General features: G+C 40.2%; 1 protein-coding gene across 3 annotated transcripts in view; it reads left to right on the forward strand.

Moving 5' to 3' along the window:
* The first annotated feature begins 16,584 nt into the window (after positions 1–16,584).
* The window catches only part of GIPC2 (GIPC PDZ domain containing family member 2), an 85,255-nt gene continuing 76,242 nt past the window's right edge, over positions 16,585–25,597 (forward strand). For 2 of the 3 annotated variants that reach the window (XM_003990249.5, XM_045036062.1), the window contains exon 1: positions 16,585–16,826. In XM_003990249.5, coding sequence (XP_003990298.1) covers positions 16,587–16,826 — 240 coding nt within the window. In that variant the 5' untranslated portion in view covers positions 16,585–16,586. Of the gene's footprint in view, positions 16,827–16,863; positions 17,007–25,597 lie in introns of those variants that run through there. The other variant, XM_019837287.3, reaches the window with a different exon arrangement.

Consider the following 25,597-nt stretch of genomic DNA (forward strand, 5'->3'; position numbering starts at 1 on the left):
GTTTCTTGATAGGGTGATAGGTATGTTGCTTCTAATATGTTTTGGTTGTACATATTTGTGCAATTATTAAAATGCCTAGAGGCACCTGGCTGGCTCAGAGGAGCATGCAACCCTTGATCTCGATGTCGTGAGTTTGAGCCCCATCATGGGGTCAGAGATAACTTAAATAAACAAAAAAATAAGTAAAAATGAAATAAAATGAAGGGGGTACCTGGGTGGCTCAGTCGGTTAAGCGTCTGACTTCAGCTCAGGTCATGATCTCACGGCTCCTGAGTTCGAGCCCCACATCAGGCTCTGTGCTGACAGCTCAGAGCTTGGAGCCTGCTTTGGATTCTGTGGTCTCCCTCTTTCTCTCTGCCCCCCACCCCAACTTGTGGTCTGTCTCTCTCTCTCAAAAATAAATAAAAACATTTAAAAATAAAATAAAATGCCTAAACTACTAACAATGTGTTTTTTTTAATTTTTAAAATGTTTTTATTTTTGAGAGCAGAGAGAGACAGAGTGTGAGAGGGAGAGGGGCAGAATGAGAGGAAGACATAGAATCTGAAGGCTCTAGGCTCTAAACTGTCAGCACAGAGCCCGATATGAGGCTTGAACTTGTGAACTATGAGATTATGACATGAACCAAAGTCAGATGCTTAACTGACTGAGCCACCCAGGCACCCCTAATTTTTTTTTTAATGTTTATTTATTTTTGAGAGGGAGAGACAGAGATGGAATGTGAGTGGGGGAGGGACAGAGAGAGAGGGAGACAGAATCTGAAGAGGCTCCAGGCTCTGAGCTGTCAGCATAGCTCAGAACTCAAGAACCGCCAGGTCATGACGTGAGTTGCAGTCTGATGCTTAACTGACTGCGCCACGCAGGTGCCCCAACAATGTGTTTTAACAAATGGCTTTGGAGAAAGAGGATAAATGTATCTCCATTCTTTTTTTTAGGAGTAATGTTTTTGCTCACTTCTGAAGTATAACCTGAAATAATTAAAGCACATAATAATATAGTATTAGATGGTGGCCTATTTAAAATATGACCCACTTACGAAAGAAGGCAAAGTGATTGTGGAAAGAATACTACTAGGCATCAGGTTTTACCAATAACTACCCTGTAACCTTGGACAGGTTGTTTAACCTCCCTGGCTTAGCTTTTTCTTAATGGTAAAGTACAGAGTTTAATAAGATGATCTCAGTCAGTAGAGCATGTGACTCTTCAGCTCAGGGTTGTGAGTTCAAGCCCCATGTTGGTCATGGAGCCTGCTTAAAATTAAATAAATAAAATAATAAGATGATCTCTAAATCTTAGGTTAACTGAAAATATTGTATTCTTAACAAGGAATATTAAAGAATAATGACTTATTGGGGCACCTGGGTGGCTCAGTCTGTTAAGCATCTGACTTTGCTCAGGTCATGATCTCACGGTTTGCGAGTTCATGCTCAGCGTCGGGCTCTGTGCTGACAGCTCAGAGCCTGGAGCCTGCTTCAGGAGCCTTTGTCTCCCTTGCTCTCTGCCCCTCCCCTGCTCATGCTCTCTCTCTGTCTCAAAAATAAATACTAAAAAAAAAAAAAAAAAAAAATTTAAAGAATGATGACTTCTAAATTTTGTTTTATTTTATCATTTATTTTATATAGACTGTCAAATCTTTGAAAAATATTTTTTTTGAGAGAGAGAGAGGGCGTGCATGTGCATGTATGCAGACAATTATGGGAGGGGCAGAGAGAGGAGAGAGAATCTCAAGCAGGCTCCACACTGCCAGCAGAGATCAACTCAGGGCTCAATCTCATGAACCGTGAGATCATGACCTGTGCCCAAATCAAGAATCAGATGCTTAACCGACTGAACCTCCCAGGTGCCCCAGGAGTCAAAAATTTTTTTAATTTGAGAGAGAGAGAGAGAGTGAGCATGACAGGGAAGAGGGGCGGAGGGAGAGAGAGGGGGAGAGAGAGACACACACAGAGAGAGAGAGAGAGAGAGAGAGAGAGAGAGAGAGAATTTTAAGCAGGATCCACTCTGAGCACAGAGCTTAATGGCAGGCTAAAACCCACGACCCTGGGATCATGACCCAAGCCAAAACCAGGAGTCGGACACTCAACTGACTGAGCCACCCAAGCACTTCCTCCAAGGGTCAAATTTTAAGGTTAGGTTTAATTAAAAAAAAAAATTTTTTTTACATTATAATGTATCTATAGAAAATAGACTAGAAGAAAACAAACCAAAAAATTTAAGAGTGATGATCTGAAGATAGTAGGATTAAGGTATCCATTGCTTTCATCTTCATTTTCAAATTTAAAAAATTTTCTTCAAGAAGCACATGCTGTATTTATAGCATAAAGTTGTTTTACAGTGTTATTTATTGTAATTTTGATGACTGCTGTTAGATGACAATGACAGTAGATGAGGTCTTTCCTCCTATACATGAAACTGCCTTTAACGATTGTGCCATAAATTTAATTAACTAGAACCTAGTATTTTTTTTAACATGTGGGCCAGAAATTTATTTGTATCATTAACTTTAGAAGGTCCTGCAAGTTTCCTAAAAGAATAAAGTACTAGCACAACTAGTACTAGATAATAGTGTTAGGGTAGAAAAGAATAATATATGCCCTTTATAATTATAAATCACAGTAAATGATGCAGGAAATTTAAATTAGGTAATGTTAGTGTTTCATCATGCTTTGAAATTTAAATTATTTACAGGAATAATAAATATGGTTTTAAAAAATTGATACAGGGAACAAAATTAGAAAATTAGCTTGCCCACCTCTTTTGATTATTCTTTAACCCCATTTTTTTCCTCAAGGTTGTTACTAAAAATAATAATAAATAGAAATTTAGAAATAATAATAGAAATTTAAAATATCTATTAATAAGCTTGTTAGAATTCATTTTCAAATATCAACCCACATTATAACATAGTTTAAGACACTGGTAAGCCACAAAAGTTTCATAAGCAAGTAAAACTACTCTGTAATTCAAAAAAATAAATTCAAAGCAATAAAAATTCTTAAATATTAGGCTATTTTCTAGAACTATATAATGTATAGTAGCATTTTGTTTTTTACTCTTTGTTAGCAAGAATATGTTTCTTACATTTGTACATGAATGTTTGTGTATATTTGTTTGAACCATAGGAAGTTATATTTAACTTCATAAATACATAAATATACATAACATAAAATACATACATATATAAAAATATTATATATATAAATATATGTATATATCAGTGTAAATTTGTATTAAATTTACCATATTAAAGGCTAGTATCATCTTTGACACATTCAGATTTCCTTCAAATTGTGCTTATACATTATTTTTTTGTGTGTGATATATTTTTTATTATTATTTTTTAAAAATAATTTGTCAAATCGGCTTACATACAACACCCAGTGCTCATCCCAACAAGTGCTTATACATTATTTTAGCAATACATTTTATTAGTTGGTAACATTTTTAAAAATAAATTTACATACCAAAGACTTTATGAAAATCTTTCATAGAAATAAATGTTTTAGTAAGAAACAGAAATATCTTAAGTTTCTCATTCAGTTTATTTAGAATATTAGTTTAGAACAGATTTGAGCAAACTTCATTCTGATGTTTTGCTTTACTCTGATTGAAGGGAAGATAATTTAAATGAAGCACACTTTAAAAACTTTTTTTTTTTTTTTTTTAAATTTCAACGTTTATTTATTTTTGGGACAGAGAGAGACAGAGTATGAACGGGGGAGGGGCAGAGAGAGAGAGGGAGACACAGAATCGGAAACAGGCTCCAGGCTCCGAGCCATCAGCCCAGAGCCTGACGTGGGGCTCGAACTCACGGACCGCGAGATAGTGACCTGGCTGAAGTCGGACGCTTAACCGACTGCGCCACCCAGGCGCCCCTTTAAAAACTTTTTTTAATTTGTTTTAAACTTTAAAAGTAAATTTAAAATTGGCTTTTAAAAACTTCCATTCTGTTTGCCATTTCTCTTAGGACTATATATGAGAAAATAAAATACCATTAGAAGAGTCTGATTGAATTCTGTTTTCACACTTTCTTTTTTTTATTTTTTAAGGTTTATTTATTCAGAGAGAGAAAGAGCATGTGAAGGGGGGGGGTAGAGAGATAGAGGAGAGAGAGTATCCCAAGCACCCTCCCCACTGTCAGTGCAGAGCCCAACTCGGGGGCTTCAACTCATGAACCATGAGATCATGACCTGAGCAGAAATCAAGAATCCGATGCTTAACCAACTGAGCCACCCAAACGCCCTTAGTTTCACATTTTTCTTAATTTTATGGTCATCATCAGTGGCCACAAAAATAATGTAGGGAAATGTTTCCCAAATTGTTGTATTCAATGCTTTTCTTTTGCAAGTATTAAATGTAATCTTGATGTTTGAGGAGATTTATGTAGTATTTACCATGGGTAGGCTGTTGGAGTTCATAGACCTTTGGGTTAAGTGTCCTCTTTACTACTGCTATTTCAGCTTCAGGGTGTGCTTCAGGGATACAAATAAATGGGTCACATACATATATCTTTAAAGCAGCAGTGAAGAAATTGTCTAATAATTGTTCTTTCAAAATATTAGAAATTATTAGAAAATTAATTTGTATTAAGTGGTGTGGTGTGTGTGTGTGTGTGTGTGTGTGTGTGTGTGTGTGTATATATATATATATATATATATATATATATATATATATAAATTTCCAAAGTCATGAAATTATATTTTCAGAAAAACTAAAATTTTTTCTTTAGAAAATAAAATCAAGAGTATTAGTTAACTAAGTGTACATGGAAGATATTAGCCCTGTTAGGTAAATCATTACAGTGTGTTAGCTGGGGTTCTCCAGAGAAACAGAACCAATTAATTAGATAGATTGGTTGATTAAGCTGAAGAACCAGGAAAACCAGTGATAAAATTCACTCTAAGCCCAAAGGCCTGAGAACTTGGGGGTTACTGGTATAAGTCCTAGAGTCTGAAAGCTCTTGAACCAGGAGTTCTGATGTCCCAGGGCAGGAAAAGATGGACATGTCAGCTCAAGAAGAGAGGGTGCAATTTGCCCTTCCTTTGACTTTTGTTCCACTGTTGCCCTCATCACATTGGATTATACCCATCCACACTGGTGAGGGCAGATCTCTTTATTTAGCTGACTGAATCAAATGCTAATCTCTTCCAGAAACTCCTTCACAGACACACCCAGAAAAAATGTATTACTAGCTATGCAGGCATCCCTTAGCGAAGTCAAGCTGACACAAAATTAACTATCAGATATAGTGAACACGTAAATTATATGTTAGTATTGTAAAGAAGAATACCTCTTATTCTGATTTCCCACTCAGAGCACAAAAGAAAATCATCATTGGTTCATTTATTACATGTATTACCTCATTTAAAGAAATAACCTGGCGTGCCTGGGTGGCTCAGTTGGTTGAGCACCTGAGTCTTGATTTCAGCTCAGGTCACATCCAAGGTTGTGGGATTGAGCCCTGAGTCTGGCTCCATGCTGAGCATGGAGCCTACTTAAAGTAAGTAAGTAAGTAAGTAAGTAAGTAAGTAAGTAAATAAAAGTAACCTATAATAGTATCTGGCTCAATAGTAAATATCAGCTTATTATTAGTCACAGCATCTTTTCATTTGAAAGTGGACTTAGAATACTGGTTTCAGACCTTAGTGTCAGAATTTATTCACTCAATATTAAACATTTAAGAGCAAACTAATGCCAAGCACTAAATAAATGAGAACTTGAGGGTTTCTCCTCCTGGCTGGGACAGGAAAGCAGCAAGAACTCTGATAATCAGCCCTAGTAGCTTTCCATTTCTAGCTGGTGTCAGCATACTGTGCAGATCCACACCTGTGTGTCTTCCTCCTTAATAACTAGTCTTTACTTGGCCCCAGTCTTGCCATGTCATTTATATTTAATGGAACGCATTATTCTATTAGTTAATAATGGAGTACATGTTTCAACTTTATGACTTGGTTGACCAAGTAACATTCAATGCATGAGGAGTGGCTCAGGTTGTATAATTACTTGGTGTCTCACAATCAGGTAATGAATCTCTACCAACATCTGTCAGTAGGTCAGGAGCTGCTTTTCAAAGGCAAAATGGTTGTTGACAGTAGAGGGAATGCCTTTAGCCCAGAATCCTAGGGCTTTGCACTATTATTTTCCTATTGGGATTTATCAGAAGTTCTACTGCTACAATATTCCATATACCCTTGAGCTGAATTTTGAAAAGTGAGCAGGGGCCATCAGGCTGCCGTGTTGGGAAAGTGCTTTCTAGGAGTACCATGAGCAAAGGGCAGCAGTATTTAGGAAGCTGCCAGTGCTGTAACGGTTAAAATAGAGGTTTTAATTTGGGAAAGGTAGGGGAATAGGTGGGGCACTGGCACTAGATGTATGCTATCCCAAGGTAGTTGTATTTTATCCTGTAAGACAGTGATTCCCAGATTTAGGGTGCATTAGAGTCACATGGAGAGCTTGTTAAACCATGGATGGTGGCTTTGGGATGGGACCTGAGAATCTGCATTTATAAAAAGTTCATGGGTGATGTTGATAGTCCCGGTCTGGGGCCCACACTTTGAGAACTACTGTTATTAGCAATGGAAAACAAGTAAGTAGGGTTTTTGTTGTTGTTTGTTTGCTTTTTTGAGAGAGAGGGAGCACATGGGAGGGGCAGAGGAAGAGAGAGAGAATCTTAAGTAGGCTCCACACCCAGCACGTAGGGCTCAATCTCACAACTGTGAAATCATGACCTGAGCCAAAATCAAGAGTTGGAGGCTTAACCAACTGAGCCACAGAGGTGCCCCCCAAAACAAGCAGTTTTATTTATTTTTAATTTTTTTTTAACCTTTATTTTGAGACAGAAAGAGACAGAGCATGAATGGGGGAGGGTCAGAGAGAGGGAGACACAGAATCTGAAACAGGCTCCAGGCTCTGAGTTGTCAGCACAGAGCCCGATGCAGGGCTCGAACCCACAGACTGCGAGATCACGACTTGAGCTGAAGTCGGACGCTTAACCGACTGACCCACCCAAGCGCCCCAAAACAAGCAGTTTTAAATGGAGAAGTAACACAATCAGATTTAAGTTTACTAAGATCATCTACAGGTAGAGGTATGGCAGATAGATAGGGAAGATTTAGCACAGGAGGAATGAGACTAGTTGGAAGACAACCAAAATGATTGTGTTAACAGATTATGAGGGCTTGAGTTAAAGTTAGCAAAAAAAAAAAAAAAAAAAAAAAAAAAAAAAAAAAATGGGAAGGAGGAAATAATTTCAAAAAATATTTAGCACTTTTTAAATGCCAGATACTGTGCCTAAACATTTTGCTTTGAATTTTTATGGCACTCTGGAGTTTCTCAAAGCATTTGAGATCCTGGCAGAGAAGAAAGTGCTATAATGGCAGAAGATGGGGAAAATTTTCTTTGGGGGAATATATTTAATTCCCAGAAAATAAATGTCTGTTAAAAACTTGAAGCAGATATCAGCAAAACTGAATCATCTTTTAACAACCACAAGGATGGTAAATTTGTAAATTTTCTATTTAAGTAGGAATAATCCATTTTCACCTTTTAAATGATAGACTGATAAAAAGTTAAAGCAGTCTCATAGTTTTATATTGAATCTAGAATTATATTACTTTTTTTAGAATTATATTATTTTATACTTAAAGGAATTTTAGGTGATTCTACCCAAATCTCAGTTTTGTTTTGTTTTAAAAAACAAGTGAGGAAACTGGTGTCCAGAGCTGTTAAATGACATGTCCACAAGCTAATTAATAGAACTTAGACTAAATTTCCTCACTGCTGGTCTGGTATTCTGCATTCACCACGTTATTAGTTATAATCAGTTGCTCACAAAATAAAATTCAGACATCCTTGTTTTCAAAACCATATACAATCTGGTATCAACCTGCTTTTTCAATTTTATATGTTGAAACTCTAACCCTAGGGACGAGTTTGTAAGATAAGCCATTCATATCTACTTATGTTTGGCTTCTGCAGGAAGAAAGGCCCCCAGTTTTTCTCCTCATGTGTTCCTTATATCATTCCAATCTCATCTTCTATCAAAATCAAGGTCTACCTCAGATGTGAGACATTCCTGATTTCTCTGGAGATCTCTCTGGAGAAACAATCTTTTCCTCATTCTGTTTCTTTCCTGGTAGAGCTTATTATACTCTCCCTTGTATAATGAACAGTTATGCTAATCTCCACACTAGAGTGGGTCTTCTTGAAAACTGACTTTTCTTCCCCAGCCTTTAGGTCAGGCCTTATACAAAACAATTTCTCAAAAAATGTTGGATTGAATTTATGCTGAATAATTTAAATAGTAGACATTTTGTAAAATTTATTTGTTAATATTTTTATTTAAGAAAGATGTCCGGGGCGCCTGGGTGGCGCAGTCGGTTAAGCGTCCGACTTCAGCCAGGTCACGATCTCGCGGACCGTGAGTTCGAGCCCCGCGTCGGGCTCTGGGCTGATGGCTCAGAGCCTGGAGCCTGTTTCCCATTCTGTGTCTCCCTCTCTCTCTGCCCCTCCCCCATTCATGCTCTGTCTCTCTCTGTCCCAAAAATAAATAAATAAATAAAAAAAACGTTGAAAAAAAACATTTTAAGAAAGATGTCCAAGAAGACAGATAATCCAAAATGTTTTTTGTTTTTTTTTTTAAAGGTTTATTTATTTTGAGAGAAATGCGGGGGCGGAGGAAGAGAGAGAGAATATCCCAAGCAGGCTCCGCACTTTAGCACAGAGCTTGACTTGGGGCTCAAACCCATAATTGTGAGATCATGACCTGAGCAGACTGAGCCATTCAGGTGGCCCAATGCAAAATGCTTTTAAACAGAATAAATTAGGTTTATTTATTCCAGAAGTAATTTGGAAGAAGTAGACTATTTTGAACTAAGTATTAAATATAATGATCACAAAGACATATTGTTTGATTACTTTTTGGAATAGTTTATATCCTGAAATACTCAGGTTATCTTAAATTACTGAGGTTATAATGATTAGTTTACAGATCAAATTAAAAAAAAAAAAATTCCAGGTAAATTCAGTGCTCTAATTTTAGTGAACAAATGTGGCAAAAATATTTGGATAATATTTACTAGTATAATTTTTCCAATAAAATCAAGGAACAAAATGAAAAATGCTTGGCCATGTTTGAGAAACTATCACTTCCATGTATAAATTTAAAATGGACCAGTTGGAGACAATTATCTCATCACTTGACTCTCAGGTGCAGACAATCTTTCACATTTTCCACCAGCAAATGGATAGTAGAGCTCATGTTTTGGTATGTAACATAATTACTGTAGAATTTCTACTCTTATGTGAGCTATTTTTTTCTTAGAGAAATATCTTTTTGTCTTTACTATCTCTTGACCTTAAAACTACTATAATTATCTTCAAAAGATTGTTTAGGTAATTACTCTTATTGAAAGTATTTGTTTTACTCTATCTCCTATGTATGGTTCTGGAGAAAGGAAATTATTTGCCCAACTCTGAAAGAGTCATCAAAGGCTTGTCTGTCAACTAATTACTACTACTATTTTCAGTTTTGTATACAGGTCTCAAATGAGTAAAATATATGACCTTGGAAAGTGGCTGCTCTCTAAGGTCAATGCAGCTCTAACATATGTACGTTATTATAGAACTTAGGTTAAATTAGCTTACCGGTCACATCTGTTCTTGCTTTTTTACTGTTTTATTTACCATAACCTTGGTGATGCAGAGTAATTTGGACTCCATACCAGAGGGCTTCTTCCAAGAATTCCTAGATGAGACAATATATATAAAATACTGAGCTACTGAGTGCACAAACATGTCCGCTCATCACTTTATTTGTGTAGGGAAATCTTCCAGAAAAATAGTAAAATTCAATAAACAAAGACCTCCATTCAAACAAATAATTTTTTGGTAATGTATAGGAAACACAACCCTACTGAAAGAATTTGTAGTTGAGTACCCACACAGAATGGCCTTACCCTTCTCTACCCTCTTTTTCACTGCCCAACTCCTCCAGGGTGAATGTCTACTGTCACCTACTCATATAGTATGCTCTGCAGATTACCTGTATCAGAATTACCTGGGGTGGTTATGAGAAAATGTGCATTGCTGGAGCACATCCCAGATGGATCAGAATATCTTGGGACGGGACCTGGGGCCAGGGCATCTGCATTTCAGATAAATCTCTCCTTTGCTCATAATTCATATGTACACTAAGCACTAAGTACCCAGTGTGGTTAGTCCTACTGACATTCTTTAAACTATTTTTTATTAAAAATTTATTTTTAATGTTTATTTTTTATTTTTGAGAAAGAGGGGTAGGGGTAAAGAGAGAGACACAGAATCAGAAGCAGGCTCCAGGCTCTGAGCTGTCAGCACAGAGCACAACGTGGGGCTCAAACCCACAAACTGTGAGATCATGACCTGAGCCGAAGTTGGACGCTTAACTGACTGAGCCGCCCAGGTGCCCCTGTCGAACTATTTTTTTTTTAATGTTTTTTAATTTTGAGGTGGGAAGAGGGAGAAAGAGAGGGAATAGGGGAGGGGCAGGGGGTGGGCAGAGGATCTGAAGCAAGCTCTGTGCTGTCAGCAGAGAGCCCAATGCGGGCTTGAACTTGGCCTTTGACCTGAGTCGAAGTCAGAGGCTTAACTGCCATCCAGGTGTCCCAGTCTCACCAATATCCTTGAAGCCCGTTTAAGGGTATTAACTCCCTCTGAATCCCTGAAGCATTTATCTTTCATAAATTCTCTTAGAGCACCACTTTCCTTCTTGCTGTTTTGCTGTGACTCTGACAGAAATATGTATATCTTTGAACTCTGAGACTTATCCTGTGGGTCTCAGGATATGGTGTTTACCTAAGGTTTTAATTCATTTTAACTTATTTAGCCAGTTTGTGAGTTCCAAGTTAACGTATGAGAAACAGCTAACAAACGATCGCTAGAAAAATATATGACTTGGGTGCCTGAGCGGCTCAGTGGGTTGTGCGTCTGACTCTTGATTTTGGCCCAGGTCATGATCTCACAGTTCATGGTTTCAAACCCATGCTGTTAGCACAGAGCCTGCTTGGGATTCTCTCTCTGCCCCTCCCTGCCCCCACACAAGCATGCTCTCTCAGAATAAATAAATAAGCTTAAAAAAAAAAAAGAAAAATATATATGACCGACTTACCTTCAAAAAAAAAATACTGAGCAGTCAGACACATAGTAGGTGCTCAGTGAACACTTTACTGATTACTAACTTTATTCTTCCCACTATATCACTTAACTTCTTTTTCCTTTCCCCACTTTCTAGGTCTCTATTTCCAATTATTCCTAACAAAATTTACTTGAATTTCAGGTAAATGAGAGTCATTTCCTTATCCGTTTGTCACCTTCAGCTGTTCATTGTTGCCATGCAACTATAAAACATGCTATCTTTAGTTCCAGGGAAAACTGCATATGGCTTAACAAATCCTATGTTTATTTTCTCTCAAGTATTTGCTTACATACATAACTAGAATGGTGGGGGGGGGGGAGTTATTTCTTCAAAATGCCTGATATTACACATTGCAATTCGAGGCTATATTTGCTGGGAAAAACAAATTAGTAAATTTATCTTATGATTCACTTGATGACTACATGTTTTCTTATAAACCAGTTGATATTATTGCTTTTGGCAGACATACAAGGTTATATTAATTTAATATTATAATTTTTTATGACTCATTCATATTTGATGTTATAGTTGATACTTTTAAGCTGTTAGAAACACTAAATGCTACTGAGTGAAAATACTGTAGATCAATAACCTGGGTTGAACTGTAAGCCTAGATGTAAAGTGCAGACTTTATACTTTTGGTTAATTGAAGTGAATTCATTTATTTTAGGTATTAAGAGAGTTCAATTTTATCAATCATATTTACTGATATCTATTATACACATAATACCATGTGAGATTCTGGAGAGGATATTAAAGAGGAATATGGAACATGGTTTCTACCATCAAGGCACTGTGTGGTTAGGTAGACAATTTACCATATATGCAAATTCAAAACTCTCTTGTAAAGCACTACTTATAGTACAATAGATTGTATTTTAGGAATTAAGGAAAAATAGGGATTAGGTGGGCTGGTGTGCCAGCCTCTCTAGATCAACCTTAATCTTTTTCAGTTTTTCCTGGTGGTATCGGTAGCCTGGGCCATATCAACAGAGACTTTCTTTCCTCTGGCATCTGGTTTAGTTCAATGTTGATTTGAGGCAGGAAGGAGAATGAGGTCAGGGTAGGCACATTTGTGGGGTCTGAGGCCAGAGTACAAATGGAGGCCCAGATACCATATCTTTTTTTTTTTTTCTTTAAAGTGGCTTTAACTCAGGACCCTGAGACCATGACCTGAGATCAAGAGTCTGATGCTTAACCAACTGGGCCACCCAGGGGCTCCAGATACCATATTTTAATTACTGAAAACTGACTACAACTAATTGCTTTAAAAACAGATTGTCAAATAATACATGTTCTATCCTCCTATTTTAACTAATAGATTTTCATAATGATCTGAAAGGTGAAGTTCAAATTTAGAGTTCCTCAGTTCATCAGAGTTCCACACTAGAGAGTTGGGACATGGGAAGAAACAAGGCTGCCTGCAGCCTACCCCATTATATACTATATTCTTACCCAGCTTTGTATATTCCCACACCCACTTGCCCTGCCCCAACTTTTCTTGACAAAGAGCTGCTCCTTGACTACCCCCAGAGATAGGGTTGTGTGCTCTGGCAGTGCTGGCTGCCTGGAGCCTAGGAAAGCCTATACAGGTTTCCAGAAGGAGACTTGGGGACACTTGGGAGGGAAATCTGGGATCCTGGGTATTATTAAAGGCATGGTCTAGAAGGGACAGTATGGGTCCTGGGTGGCCACTGCCCCTTGACTCTGTGGTCTCCATACCTTGTAGGGTTTTGTGCAGCTGGAGGGGGGCTGGAGCAGGGGCTCCTTTTGCTCAGGTCTAAGAATATTGGGTCAGGCTATCCATTTTCCCAGCTGCTTTTCTTCTAGATTGCCTCTGCCTAGAGGCTTCCTCCAAACAAATGTCAACAGGTCCTCTTAAGGTGTTTTTGCCTATAGAACTTTTTAATTCCTTACCACTTTGGACTTTGGGATAGAAATAGCCCTGGGGTACATACTATACTGTGTTAGGAGTATATCTTGACTACCACCTGCCCAGTCCCTTTGTTAAACCATAACCATGGGGCGCCTGGGTGGCGCAGTTGGTTAAGCGTCCGACTTCAGCCAGGTCACGATCTCGCGGTCCGGGAGTTCGAGCCCCGCGTCGGGCTCTAGGCTGATGGCTCGGAGCCTGGAGCCTGTTTCCGATTCTGTGTCTCCCTCTCTCTCTGCCCCTCCCCCGTTCATGCTCTGTCTCTCTCTGTCCCAAAAATAAATACACGTTGAAACCATAACCAAATATTCTTAATTTGAGTGTACCATCTGTTTCCTTCTGTGACTATGGCTGATACAACTGGTTCCCTAAGTGAGATTGTACAGGAAGTTGAAGTTAATGTACGCCTCAAGGAACACTTTCAGTTTCTAGGCAAAGAAGGACAGGATTTGGAAATTAAAGGGAATTGAAGGGCTGTAGAATCCACCCTTCCCATCCTGTGCCAATACTTTTGCTCTGCTTGATATTTTATTTGACACAGTTTATTCTTTGAAGTTTTTATTTTCACATCCTGTGTTCCCTCACACTTCTTAGATATTGAGAATGTACCTGCCATATACCCTAGGAAGACTCAATTCTCATCCTACTTTTATTCTCTTTTAAAACTAAAAATCAGTAATATAATTTATGAATATATTTGTGTTCTCATTAATTCAAAGTAGGTGAATTATGTTTGAAGTCTTAAAAATTATAGAATAGATAAATATAATTTTAAAATGATTATGTTTAAAACATTCATAAATATCAGATTTTTTTTCAAAATTTTAAGTTCTAGTTAACATATAATATTGGTTTGGGGAGTAGAGTTTAGTGATTCATCACTTACGTATAATGGTCAGTGCTCATCACAAGTGTCCTTCTAAATACCCACCTCCCCTCCAGTAACCCTCAGTTCTCTATAGTTAAGAGTTTTTTTTATAAAAGCTTGCTTCCTTTTTCCCCCTCTTCCCCATGTTCATCTATTTTGTTTCTTAAATTCCACATATGAGTGAAATCATATGGTATTTGTCTTTTTCTTGCTGACTTATTTTGCTTAGCATAATACACTCTAGCTCTATCCACATCATTGCAATGTCAAGATTTCATTCTTTTTGACAGCTGAGTAACATTCCAACACACTACATGTTCTTTGTCCATTCATCAGTTGATGGGTATATGAGCTCTTTCCATAATTTGACTATCGTTGACAATGCTACAAACACTGCCCCTTCCAATCAGTATTTTTGGATAAATACCTAGTAGTGCAATTGCTGGGTCATAGGGTAGTTCTATTTTTAACTTTTTGAGAAAACTCCATACTGTTTTCCAGAGTGGCTGCACCAGTTGGTATTCCCACCAACAGTGTAAGAGGGCTCCCCTTTGTCTCTTCCAACTTTAATCAAACTCTAGTGAGCTTTTTATTCACACAATATATTGTGAAGCTATCTGGCTTTCACTTGATGGGAATGCATCATTTACACATTAGGTTTTCTCTACTCTTTTCTCAGCACCATACAAAGTAATAGTATTTGGTGCAATAGCAATCATAAACACAAAGGCAAATTCAAGCCCTGGGATCCTGAAGTAGTATTCCATTTTCAGAGAGTATGAACCGGAATATTTTTATATTAAGTTTTAAAGTCCACATGAACTGGAATATGTTTACACTAATTTTAAGTCATAGAACATGAAAACAAAAATATTAAAATTATCCTAAAGAATAGATCCCCTCCCTATTCTAGGACACCTGCTCTGCTAACCTTGATTTGGGAAACATGGATTTTTCAGGACTGAATTGATGTGAGGAGGGAGGGAACCAGAAAAAGTTTGGTGTAATGACTCAAAGATGTCTGGTTTGGGTTACTAAGTACATTATCCTATTTTCTGAAATCAAGAGTTTAAAAAAAAGATGCTTTGAGTGAAAAGGATTAGTTTGTACAATCTCACTTTAAGTTTTCTAAAGTACTTTCCCCTTGCGGTAGTATGAGCTGCAGATATAAATTTGGAAGTCAATAACATCTACTGAAACCAAGGGAATAGGTGTGGTCATTAGGGAGAGCATGCAGAGTAAGAGAAGATGGGTAAGGAAAAATAATAGCCTTTAAGAAAACAGTTCCTGGAAAGTAACAGTTAGAAAAAGGGATAGAGGTAAGTTAAAACAGAAGCATGTTTTAAGACTGGAATGGTTGAGGCTGTCAGATGCTCTAAAAGGTCAAGTAAGATAAAGACTGAAAAGAGTTAATCATACCTGATGATTAAGAAGCTGATCATAGTACAAGCAATTTCAGTGGAGTGTTGGGCCAAAGTCTGATCACAGCAAGTCTAAGAGCAAAGGGGGAAGTGAGGAAGAGCAGCCTAGAAGTCAAGATTGTTTTTGCTTTGTTGTGAAGATGTAGCTAGAGGCAAGTACAAAGGTGGGACTTGAAAACAGTGTAAAAGATTTGGGCTTCTGACCACCAGTGAGTGGCACCAGATGGGGAGGGAAAGGACAAGAGCCAACAGGTAGCTTAACAATAGAGATCTTAAGAATCCTTGAATCACTATATTGTACACCGGAAACTAACAACACTGAACCTTAATTATACTAGAGTTGAAAAAAAAAAATAGAGATGTTAGAAGAGAGAAGTGCAAGGGTCAAATAAAAAGAGATTTCTCCGGAGTTTGGAGACCAGAGGTGCGTGAAGTTACACAGAGGGGTGGGGAATTGAGGTGGCTCACACACTGCACAGAATAGCTCCAGTTTTTCTCTGCAGAGTTAAGAGGCAGGGTGCTCTGCACAGACCCAGAAGCGGGAGTGGAGCACATGATTTGGGAAGAGCGCTGAACCTTTGGGAGAGAAAACTGCCGGAGGGGGTGGGGGTGGGGATGGGGGTGGGGGATAAAAAGGGTTACTGAGAGGCGCCGAGGCCCGGCTGAGAGAGTTTGACTGTGAATTTAATGCGGCACCAATCTCAAAACTTTCCCTTCCAACTCGGCCCTGCAGGGTGTGAGGCTCAGAGAAGACCGATGAAAGCTGACTTCTACCTAATTCCCTATCCCCAATGGCCCAGTCCTGTGTGAGGTCCTACCAGAAAGGCCAGCGTGTTTGCATTCTAAGATGTGTTCTGTAGCTTCAGCATCCCAAGGCTTTTACGGAAATCTTGGCATTTTTTAAAAGGCGGGGAGAGAAGCCGGTAGATGAGAATCGGGAATGGGCCCAACTTTTCGTCTCCAGATCCCCGCGTTGGGAGGGCAGGTGGCCGCTGCGGCCCAGGTGCCTCTCCTCGCGAGGAAGGAGGGGGCCGCTGACCCGGCGCGGCCAGGCGGAAGCACCTCTGCCATTGGCCCAGCGGCGACTTTTACCTGCGCGGAGCCCCGTGGCCTGAGCTCAAAGTCCGCGGCATCCAGCCGGGGAGGCGGCGGTTGGCAGTACAGGTGGGCTCCCGCCCTTGGCTAGGCAAGATGCCCCTGGGGCTGCGGAGAAAGATGAAAACCAAGTCCAAGGAGACCGCCCGGCTGGTGAAGGGCGAGCAGGCGGGCGCGAGCGGCGGCAGCCTCCCGGACCCCCCGGTTCCGACACACAAGCTGGTTTTCCACACGCAGCTGGCGCACGGCAGCGCCACGGGCCGAGTGGAGAATTTCTCCAGCATCCAGGAGCTCTATGCCAAGATTGCGGCAGTGTTCGAGATTTCGGCGTCGGAGGTAAGGACCAGGTGCTCCGGATCAGCTTGGCGCGCGCGCTCCCGCGCGCCCCCCGCGTCTCCCACGTGCCGCACCGGCTTAAATTGGCCCCGGCTGGCGGGGAGCCGGGGTGTTGAGCCCGGCATGGAGTCCACCTGCAGCGCTGGTGGGGCACTCAGAGGGCCTCGCGGGAGGGGAAAGGTAAGTCCCAGCCCCGAGAAGGTCACATTCCTCAGGCCCCTGGCTTTTGGGAAACCGGACCTTTCTTCCTCAGGTAAGTGAATATGCTTTACTTGTCCCAGAGTTAGCCGTTCGGGGCGTGAGCGCCTCCCCAGAGTGGAGTTCCGGCTGGGCAAGTTGACACCCTCGACTGCATCTGGACTTTACTCTCCTTCCTATGCAGTCGGGAGAGGGTCACGCTGAGGATCTCCCAGATTGAGGAGTGGAGAGATAAGCACCTTCCAGGTGATAGCAAACCGAGGTCCCCTTAGCCCCACAGGTGTCAGCACCAAACACCAGAATCCCTTTGGTGGCGTCCCCAAGGAATTTGTTGTACCAAGGGTGGATAACTAGAGAGTATTATAGCTAACTACTTGGGACTAGTTAACACAACTTTCAGAGGGAAAATCAGCTCAAAATTTTGCACCATATTTTTGAAAAGGGGCTGCAACTTGCTTTAATTAGAATGGCTGCCTGCGTGCCTGGAGCTGGAGTTGGCCGTGGGCGTGATTCAGAAAGCACTAGTTTATGTGGCTGTTTATGGGGCTACTTTATGCTTCCTCCCGCGAAGTGCAAATGTAAGCGCAAAAAATATTTTGTCCGCATTTCGAGGAAGAGCACGAGATGTTGCCCTGGACTCCAGGGAGGATAGAGAGCTGCCTTTGAATGGCACAGAGGTGCATTTGGATTTCAGTTGTTTAATGTTGTTTATCAGACCTGTTCAAGTAAAATTGAGGTCACGGCAAACTTCCAAGGGGAGATGAAAGAGCGCTTGAAGTGTAACCTTTTGTTCTTTCAGGTTTCCCAGGAGCCGAGGGGCAAATCACAAACCCATTTTGTGAATTATTTATACTGATTTAGAATAGTAACAATATTTTAAGGATATTTCAATTTCGAAAAGCTCTTTCACAAGAACAAAGTCCTTTAGGAGAGGCAGGTGGCACAGGTAGTTCATTGGGTAGCCAAGGACAGGATTTGGAGACCCATAAGCCTGGATGTGAGTCCAGGTTCTACTACTTACTGGCTGTGTGGCTTCGAACAAGTTTAATTTCCCTCCCTTTCAGCCATGTATAAAACAGATGAGAACAGGAATGTCTGGCTGGCCCAGTTGGTTGAGCAGGCGACTCTTGATCTCTGGATTAGGAGTTCAAATCCCACACTGGGTGTGGAGATATAAGTAAAATCTTAAAAATCAGGTAACATCTACCTTGAAGCGTTGTAAAGACTGGGGTTTGGGGACATCTGAGTGGCTCCACTGGTTAAGCGTTGGACTCTTGATTTTGGCTCAGGTAATGATCCTGGGGTCATGAGATCGAGTTCCGTGTTGGGCTCTGCACTGGCATCATGGAGCCTGCTTGGGATTCTCCGTCTCCTGTCTCCCTCTCTTTGCCTCTCCCTATTCATGCACACGTTCTCTCTCTCAAAAATAACCTTAAAAAGATGGAGTTCCTATATAATAAACTTATCAGACTGCATGGTACATGGTCTATGCTTAACAAATTGTAACTAATATTACTAATACCTAACAGGTGAGGAGCTAAGTACAAAGTGATTGGGTCTTTGCAAGGTCACATAACTAACAAGAAAAAAAACCTGGGATGTTACTTAAACTTGGATCTTCTGGTTTCTAAGCTAAGTAAGCTTGTTAGCATATTTAACTGACAACTTTAAATGTCTCTCCTGTATCCAGGAACTCTAGATTTAGTTGCTTTGCATTAATAGTCTTCGTTATCAATATTGAGAGCTCAAGATGCATGACTTTATTTAATCCACTTAATTCCTGAAAAATATTACTATCATCACTGCTTCAGAGAAGAAACAGGTGTTTAGGTTCTCAAACTTTTCGAAATTACACGAAGTAGTGGAGCCTGGGTTTACACCCAGGTGTATGTGTGTGTCTCCTGACTCCAAATTCCACGAACCTCTATTGCTGTATTGCTTCCCAAGTTTTCCAGGGTGTCTGACAGCTTGGCAGTCATTTTCAGTGTTTTCAGTTTCAAATGCACTGAATTAGATAAAATTCCAAGATAATCTAAACCTGCTATATCAAAGTTGATTTATTTTTCTAATTCCAAATATGTTACTTTATGTATACAGCCAACATTAATGTGAGTTTTCCATTTGGATTAAGAATAGTTAAGTATAGGGGCGCCTGGGTGGCGCAGTCGGTTAAGCGTCCGACTTCAGCCAGGTCACGATCTCGCGGTCCGTGAGTTCGAGCCCCGCGTCAGGCTCTGGGCTGATGGCTCAGAGCCTGGAGCCCATTTCCAATTCTGTGTCTCCCTCTCTCTCTGCACCTCCCCCGTTCATGCTCTGTCTCTCTCTGTCCCAAAAATAAATAAACGTTGAAAAGAATAGTTAAGTATATCCAGGATAAAATACTGGTCATCATAGTATAGTATATTCTAAATATCTCCATAGTTCATTTTGAAACAAGTAATTTATTAAAATGCACTATGGTGAGCTCCCATTTCCCATCTCCTTTCCCCCTGCCCTCAAGGGGGAAATCATAGTATAAACTTTCGAGTGGTCGGGGGAACAAAACAAAAAATTACCCCCTTTTTTTCAACGATTGTTAACTCTGAAGTCCTGCCTTTTTCCTAGAGAGGTGGCTATAAGGTTAGAAATAGCACTGTATAAAAAGTTGAACCTTCTTTAAGGAGGGGGAAAAGGAAGGACTAGGCCTGACCTGATTTCAGGTATGGCAGATTTACTGGGAGTTCATAACATGCCCATGGCTGTGCTAGGCATGCAAGTCTACAGTGTGGTCATTCCATGCTCACCATAGCAATGGCGTAAGGGTTCTTTTCATAGTTAAGTTAAATGAGGCTTTGAGAGGTTAAGTAGCTTGCCCAGAGTCACTGAGCTGGTATTGGGCAGAACCAGGATTTGAATGCAGGTTTCCTGGTTCCAAGTCCATTACATGGCAGCTATGAGGATCTTGGTAACTGCATTCAAATTCCAAATGCAAACCCAGAAGAACTTATTTTAAAGCCTCAGACTTACCCACAAAAATATTGTCTCAAAAAAAAAAATGCTGTTGTGAAACTAATTTGGATTTCACCTATTTCAAGGTCTCTGAAGGAGGAAGCTAAGGAAATTATGAATCTAAGCTATGAATCACTTGTAGGCTGCAGTCTGTGATCATTACCTTGAAACAGATGGCCAATTATGCAGAAATCCCTTTCAGCTGATATTTTTTTTCTAAACAACTAAATGAGCAATTCAATAAAAAGAGAAAAGTAAATCTTGCCTAAAAGAGCAGTTCACTTCTGTAAAAAGGATACTTTTACAAAAGGTTTAATACCATCATTTAAAATATTCAGGTTATATAAAGGAGTTGATCATTAAACTCCTGAGCTTTAGTCATAAAATTTGTTGAAGGGGCATTTTGAATATTTGACCACTGTGATTGTTTGACAATAGTTTATTCCATGACCTGTTTTCTTAATTCTCTATTATGTGGAAAGATTGGAGAAAGGTAATCTGAACAAGCATTTAGAGAAATCAGTTTTGTAGTTAGATACCTTACATTTCCAGAAACCAAAACCTTAGTTTCCTTACAAATGTCAGAAATAATTTCCTTTGATTTGGTTATATTTGTACATATATATGTTACTAAATCATTGAATGAATGGGTCAAGCAAATCTAACTTCTCAATTATGTAAAGCAAGCCAGTAAAGCAGTATTCTTGGGAAGATCAGATTTTAGTTTCAAGAATTGTGATTTTAGGGGCGCCTGGGTGGCGCAGTCGGTTAAGCGTCCGACTTCAGCCAGGTCATGATCTCGCGGTCCGTGAGTTCGAGCCCCGTGTCGGGCTCTGGGCTGATGGCTCGGAGCCTGGAGCCTGTTTCCGATTCTGTGTCTCCCTCTCTCTCTGCCCCTCCTCCGTTCATGCTCTGTCTCTCTCTGTCCCAAAAATAAATAAACGTTGAAAAAAAAAATTAAAAAAAAAGAATTGTGATTTTAATTTCAAGCTATTTTTTTATGCAACCTGCAATTTTGTTATTCCTCTCAACAAAGCAAACCTTACCTTTTCACCTGTCCCATCTCATCTGTTACCCCATTTCTATAGTAAATCTCAAAAGTTGCCTCCCATGAGGCACATTCTGTGTCACTTCTATCTGTTCAAAACTCTGATAGCTCCCCATCTCACTTACAGCAAAAGCTGAAACCTTATGGGCTACGGGCCCTGATACCTCTCTAATATATCATTGTTCCTTCTGCTCCAGCCAATCTGACTTCCTAGCTGTTCCTTGAACTCTGGAGCCTTAGGGCTGTTGTCTTTACCAGAACCTCTTTTTGCAGAACGTTGTTCCTCTTAGTCTGCTCAACTGTCACCTTATCAGTGAGCCTGGTACTGATTATCCCATTTAAAATGACAGCATCCCTGTTCCTTTCCTTCCTTAATTTTCCCTGATACTAACATCCTATGTATATTGAACTTGTCTTTTTCCTCTCCTATGTAGAATATAAGCTCCACAAAGGCAAGGATTTTGTCTATTTACAGACCTAGCCCCAAAGGGCCTATAATTGTATCCAAAACAGCTCAAATATTCATTGAATAATGAATCCTCACAGTACTTAAAATCCTGTAGCTTTAGTATGAAGCTTTAGTACCAGTTATAATACTGATATCTTCCATAGATGTTAATTTTTTCATATTGCAGTGTGAAGACTAGTTTATTGATTGTGTGTGTGTGTGTGTGTGTGTGTGTGTGTGTGTGTGTGTGTGACCGAGAGAGAGAGAGAGAGAGAGAGACACAGAGAGAATGAATACAAGTGGAGGAGGGGCAGAGAGTGGGAGACTCAGAATCTGAAGCAGGCTCCAGGCTCTGAACTGTCAGTGGAGAGCCTGATGAGGGGCTCAAACTGACGAACCGTGAGATCCTGACCTGGACCGAAGTTCGACACTTAACTGACTGAGCCACCCAGCGCCCCAAGAAAGACTAGCTTTTGATGGAGGTAGGAGTGAGGAGCATCCCTCATATCTTGAAGGTGGAGGGGAGTAAGAGGGCAAAGTATGGAAATTGGGAAGCTAAGATTTATTTTTATCTAATTCTTGCATCTCTAAAAATTCCAGAAATTATGAAGTTGGAGACTTTGTTTACAAGCAGAATTGCTTCCTAGCTGAGTTAGTGAAGCTGCCTTGTGAAGCTTCCCAGAAACTGCTTTTTTTCAACTTGCTGGCATCAGCACTGAGCTCTTGTGAAAGTCAATATTCTGTACTTATGTGGCACATCTGGAGAACATGAACTGCACTGCAGACTTTATAATTTCCCAGCAATGCAGATAACTGGCAAGTGGAACCATGTCTTTCTTTTTTATTTATTTTAATATGAAATTTATTGTCAAACTGGTTTCCTTACAACACCCAGTGCTCATCCCAACATGGAACCATGTCTTTCTGTTTCATGAATGGGAAATCCAGGAAGACAAAAGCAAAATGGGGTTCACTGACTGACTTACAGTCCCTCCTAGGAACCACAACACAAAATGAAGGAACTAGGAATTCAGTGTGAATTTTACCATTGAGCTATGAGGACTCTGAAGCCAGTCCAACAGATCTAAATAGGAGTGTAAGAGTGAGAAAAGCAGTCCCTGCTGTCTGGGAGCTGGCCTGACTCTTACAGGTAGGCCTTGGTGTTCTCCTGTCGGGCATAAATGATTTCCTAGAACATCAAAATTGGATAAGACCATTTTGTGACTTATGGGTCAAGTAAAAAATAAGACCACTCTGGGGGCACCTGGCTGATTGGCTTAGTTGGTAGAGCATGTGACTTGATCTCGGGGGTTGTAAGTTCAAGCCCTACGTTGCATGTAGAGATTACTTAAAAAACAAAAACAAACACTACTTAAAAGACTGCTCTCTAATCATAAGACTACTCTGTCATCATACCTGGACAGAAAACAAAACATGAACATTTTTCAAACCACAAAAATCACCAGGTATCCTACTGCCCCCCCCAGACCAGGTGACTGATCTAAATGATTGCTGCTCCTTTAATAATCCTAGCTTTAGCTTTGATAACTTCTCCCACCTTAGTGATAGGTTTACTAAAATAGTCCTAGAATTGCCCTACTTCTTGATGGCACCCTATCTAGAGCAGACTCCTGTTTCCTTGGAGCTGCTCGCAAATCACCTCACAGGAGTCCAGATCCTTTCTAGCATCTTCTTACTCAGACCCCTCCATGGTGCCTCAAGGCATGCTGTGTCCCTTGATGCCAAGAACAATAAACTAGAGGTGAAAAATGCTGGTGGTCTTTGGAGGGTATTGACATTTGTTACTGCTAGATTATTACAATGCTGAGGCTAAAGAGGCACCCTGAAAATGATTTTCCTGATCCTGCCCATCTTCTATTTTAATATTTTGATGGTCTGATCATACCTATTAGAAACCTTCAGCGTTCCCAGTTACTTCCTGCCTTATTCCTTGCTGGCTGCTATAACCATATCACCGTGTAGCTTTTAAACAACGTAAGTCTCTTGCTCACAGTTCTAAAAGCTGGTGCATGAGCACCTTATGGTGAGGGTCCCTTTTTTAGTTCATTGCTGGCACCTCCTTACTGTGTCCTCCCATGGTGGGAGGAGCTGGTAGTCTCTCTGGAACTTCGGATAAGGCACTAATCATAAGGTCTACCCTCAAGGCTTAAGTAACTTCCAAAGGCCCTACTACTAATGCCATCCCCTTTGGGGAGTCACCATTTGAATTTTGGAGGGAGAACACAAATACCCCACCAGCTAAACAATGTCTCCATTCCGGCCTCCCTCTTAAGTCTTGTCTTGTGCTTACTGCTCCAATCTCTTCTAACCATCCCCTCTATATTCCAGAATACTTAACTGTTCATTTCTCTATGCTTTTTCTTGTGCTGTTCTCATTTCTGATCACTCCCATTCACCTCTCCGATCTCAACTGTGACCTCCTCCAAGAAGCCTTCCTTGTGAATTTGTCAGTCTAGATTAGGTGTAATACCCACTATTGCATGATTTTTAACATTACGTTGACACACTGAATTGAATTTAGTTACTCCTGTCTTCCAGGGCGGCAGTGGTGGGGAGGTGGGAGGAGGGGCTGGGACTTTTTTTTTTTTTTTAAATATTGTCCCTAGGGTAGCTAGATAGTTGAGCTGCTCCATGAAAGTCTGATAAGTAAATGGTAGATACAGTAGGAGCTGAAGATGTAGATGATGAGACTACAAACATCCTTGAAGCTGTATGGATTTTGTTATGTGAGCAGTGAAAAGAACTCAAATGTTTTTCAGCAGAGGAATGATCTTTGACTTGTGTTTTATAAAGTAGAAACCCAATTTACCATTCATTTGCTATGTTTTCCTTATACATTTTTTGTAAGTTGAATATGATGGTATTTTCTGGAATTGCATAGTACCATCTGATAAGTTCTAAATATATTACAATCAATATATATGCTTACTGTCCCTCATGAACATCAGCTTCATTTATTTATTTTTACAAAAAACTCAAAAGACTTTGAGAAGTGGGAGAATCTAATCAGCTGCCTTCTAGACCTCATTGCTGTCAGGAGGGTTAGAAATGAATAAAACTGTTGATTTCTGTGCTGGAAATCCCCTGAGGTTGGTATGTGGCTAATCCTAAAGTCTGAATCCCTGGGCAGTGGCCAATCACACTCCTCCCCTGCCACTTCAGAGGCTAACGGCTGGTCCATTTGCCTTCCCTCACTCCTTCCCACCACTCCAACCATCCTGAGTAGACATGAAAGGCTCTTGCAGATAGCAGGAGATGGAGACACTTGGATTATCTTAGGCAATTTGTATGTGTGGGTTTGTTTATATGAGGATGTATAGGGAGGTAAAGAAGCTCAGGATAGCCTCTGCAGCTGGACATTCAGGTTCCATGGACAACTGTACAATCATTCATGCTGTCCAGGTGAAAGCAGTAGCTTTAGACTTGGAGAACCAAGAACAAGTCTGTCCTTGACCTTCCATTTCAATCAATCAATCTCTTCCTCCCTCCACCCCCGCTTTCTTGTCTTGACTGGTTAATGCCTTTCAGCCTTTTGATTTCTGTGCCTTTAAGGTTCTTATTGCCTCATCTCTGTCTTGTTTTGTTACCTGTCTACTTTCTGTGCCCCATTCTGTCTCAAAATTGACTTCTCTGAGAGTGAGTCTCTGTGTTGGCAAGTCTGGGTACAGAACAGGTGGGACAGGACCCATGAACCTGTGGATCAGGGGCTCTCTCTGGTCCAGCCTGTAGGGCATGTGTACAAAGGCAGGTGAACAGTGGTTAAGGAGTCCCAGTGGAGAGCATTGTGGGCATGACAGGTATTTTGAAGACTTCCTTAATTAAGGGAAGGGTAGATCTCTTCCATGGCCTGTCCAAAATGTGAGACTATTTTCAGTTCCCTATGACTTTTATGCATTGTTCTTCCCTTTCCCTGGGAATCTTTCCCCTTGTCTTTCTCTATTAACTGTGTTAATAGATGAATTGAAGCATATTAAAAATCCTAAGAGTTTACTTGAGCAAAATCGACTGGAATTGAGCAGTGCCAAAACAGAAGTGATTAGGAGTGTTCTACACTCCTAGGAGTGTAGG

The sequence above is a fragment of the Felis catus genome, chromosome C1 (genome assembly GCF_018350175.1).
Source record: "Felis catus isolate Fca126 chromosome C1, F.catus_Fca126_mat1.0, whole genome shotgun sequence".
NCBI lineage: Eukaryota > Metazoa > Chordata > Mammalia > Carnivora > Felidae > Felis > Felis catus.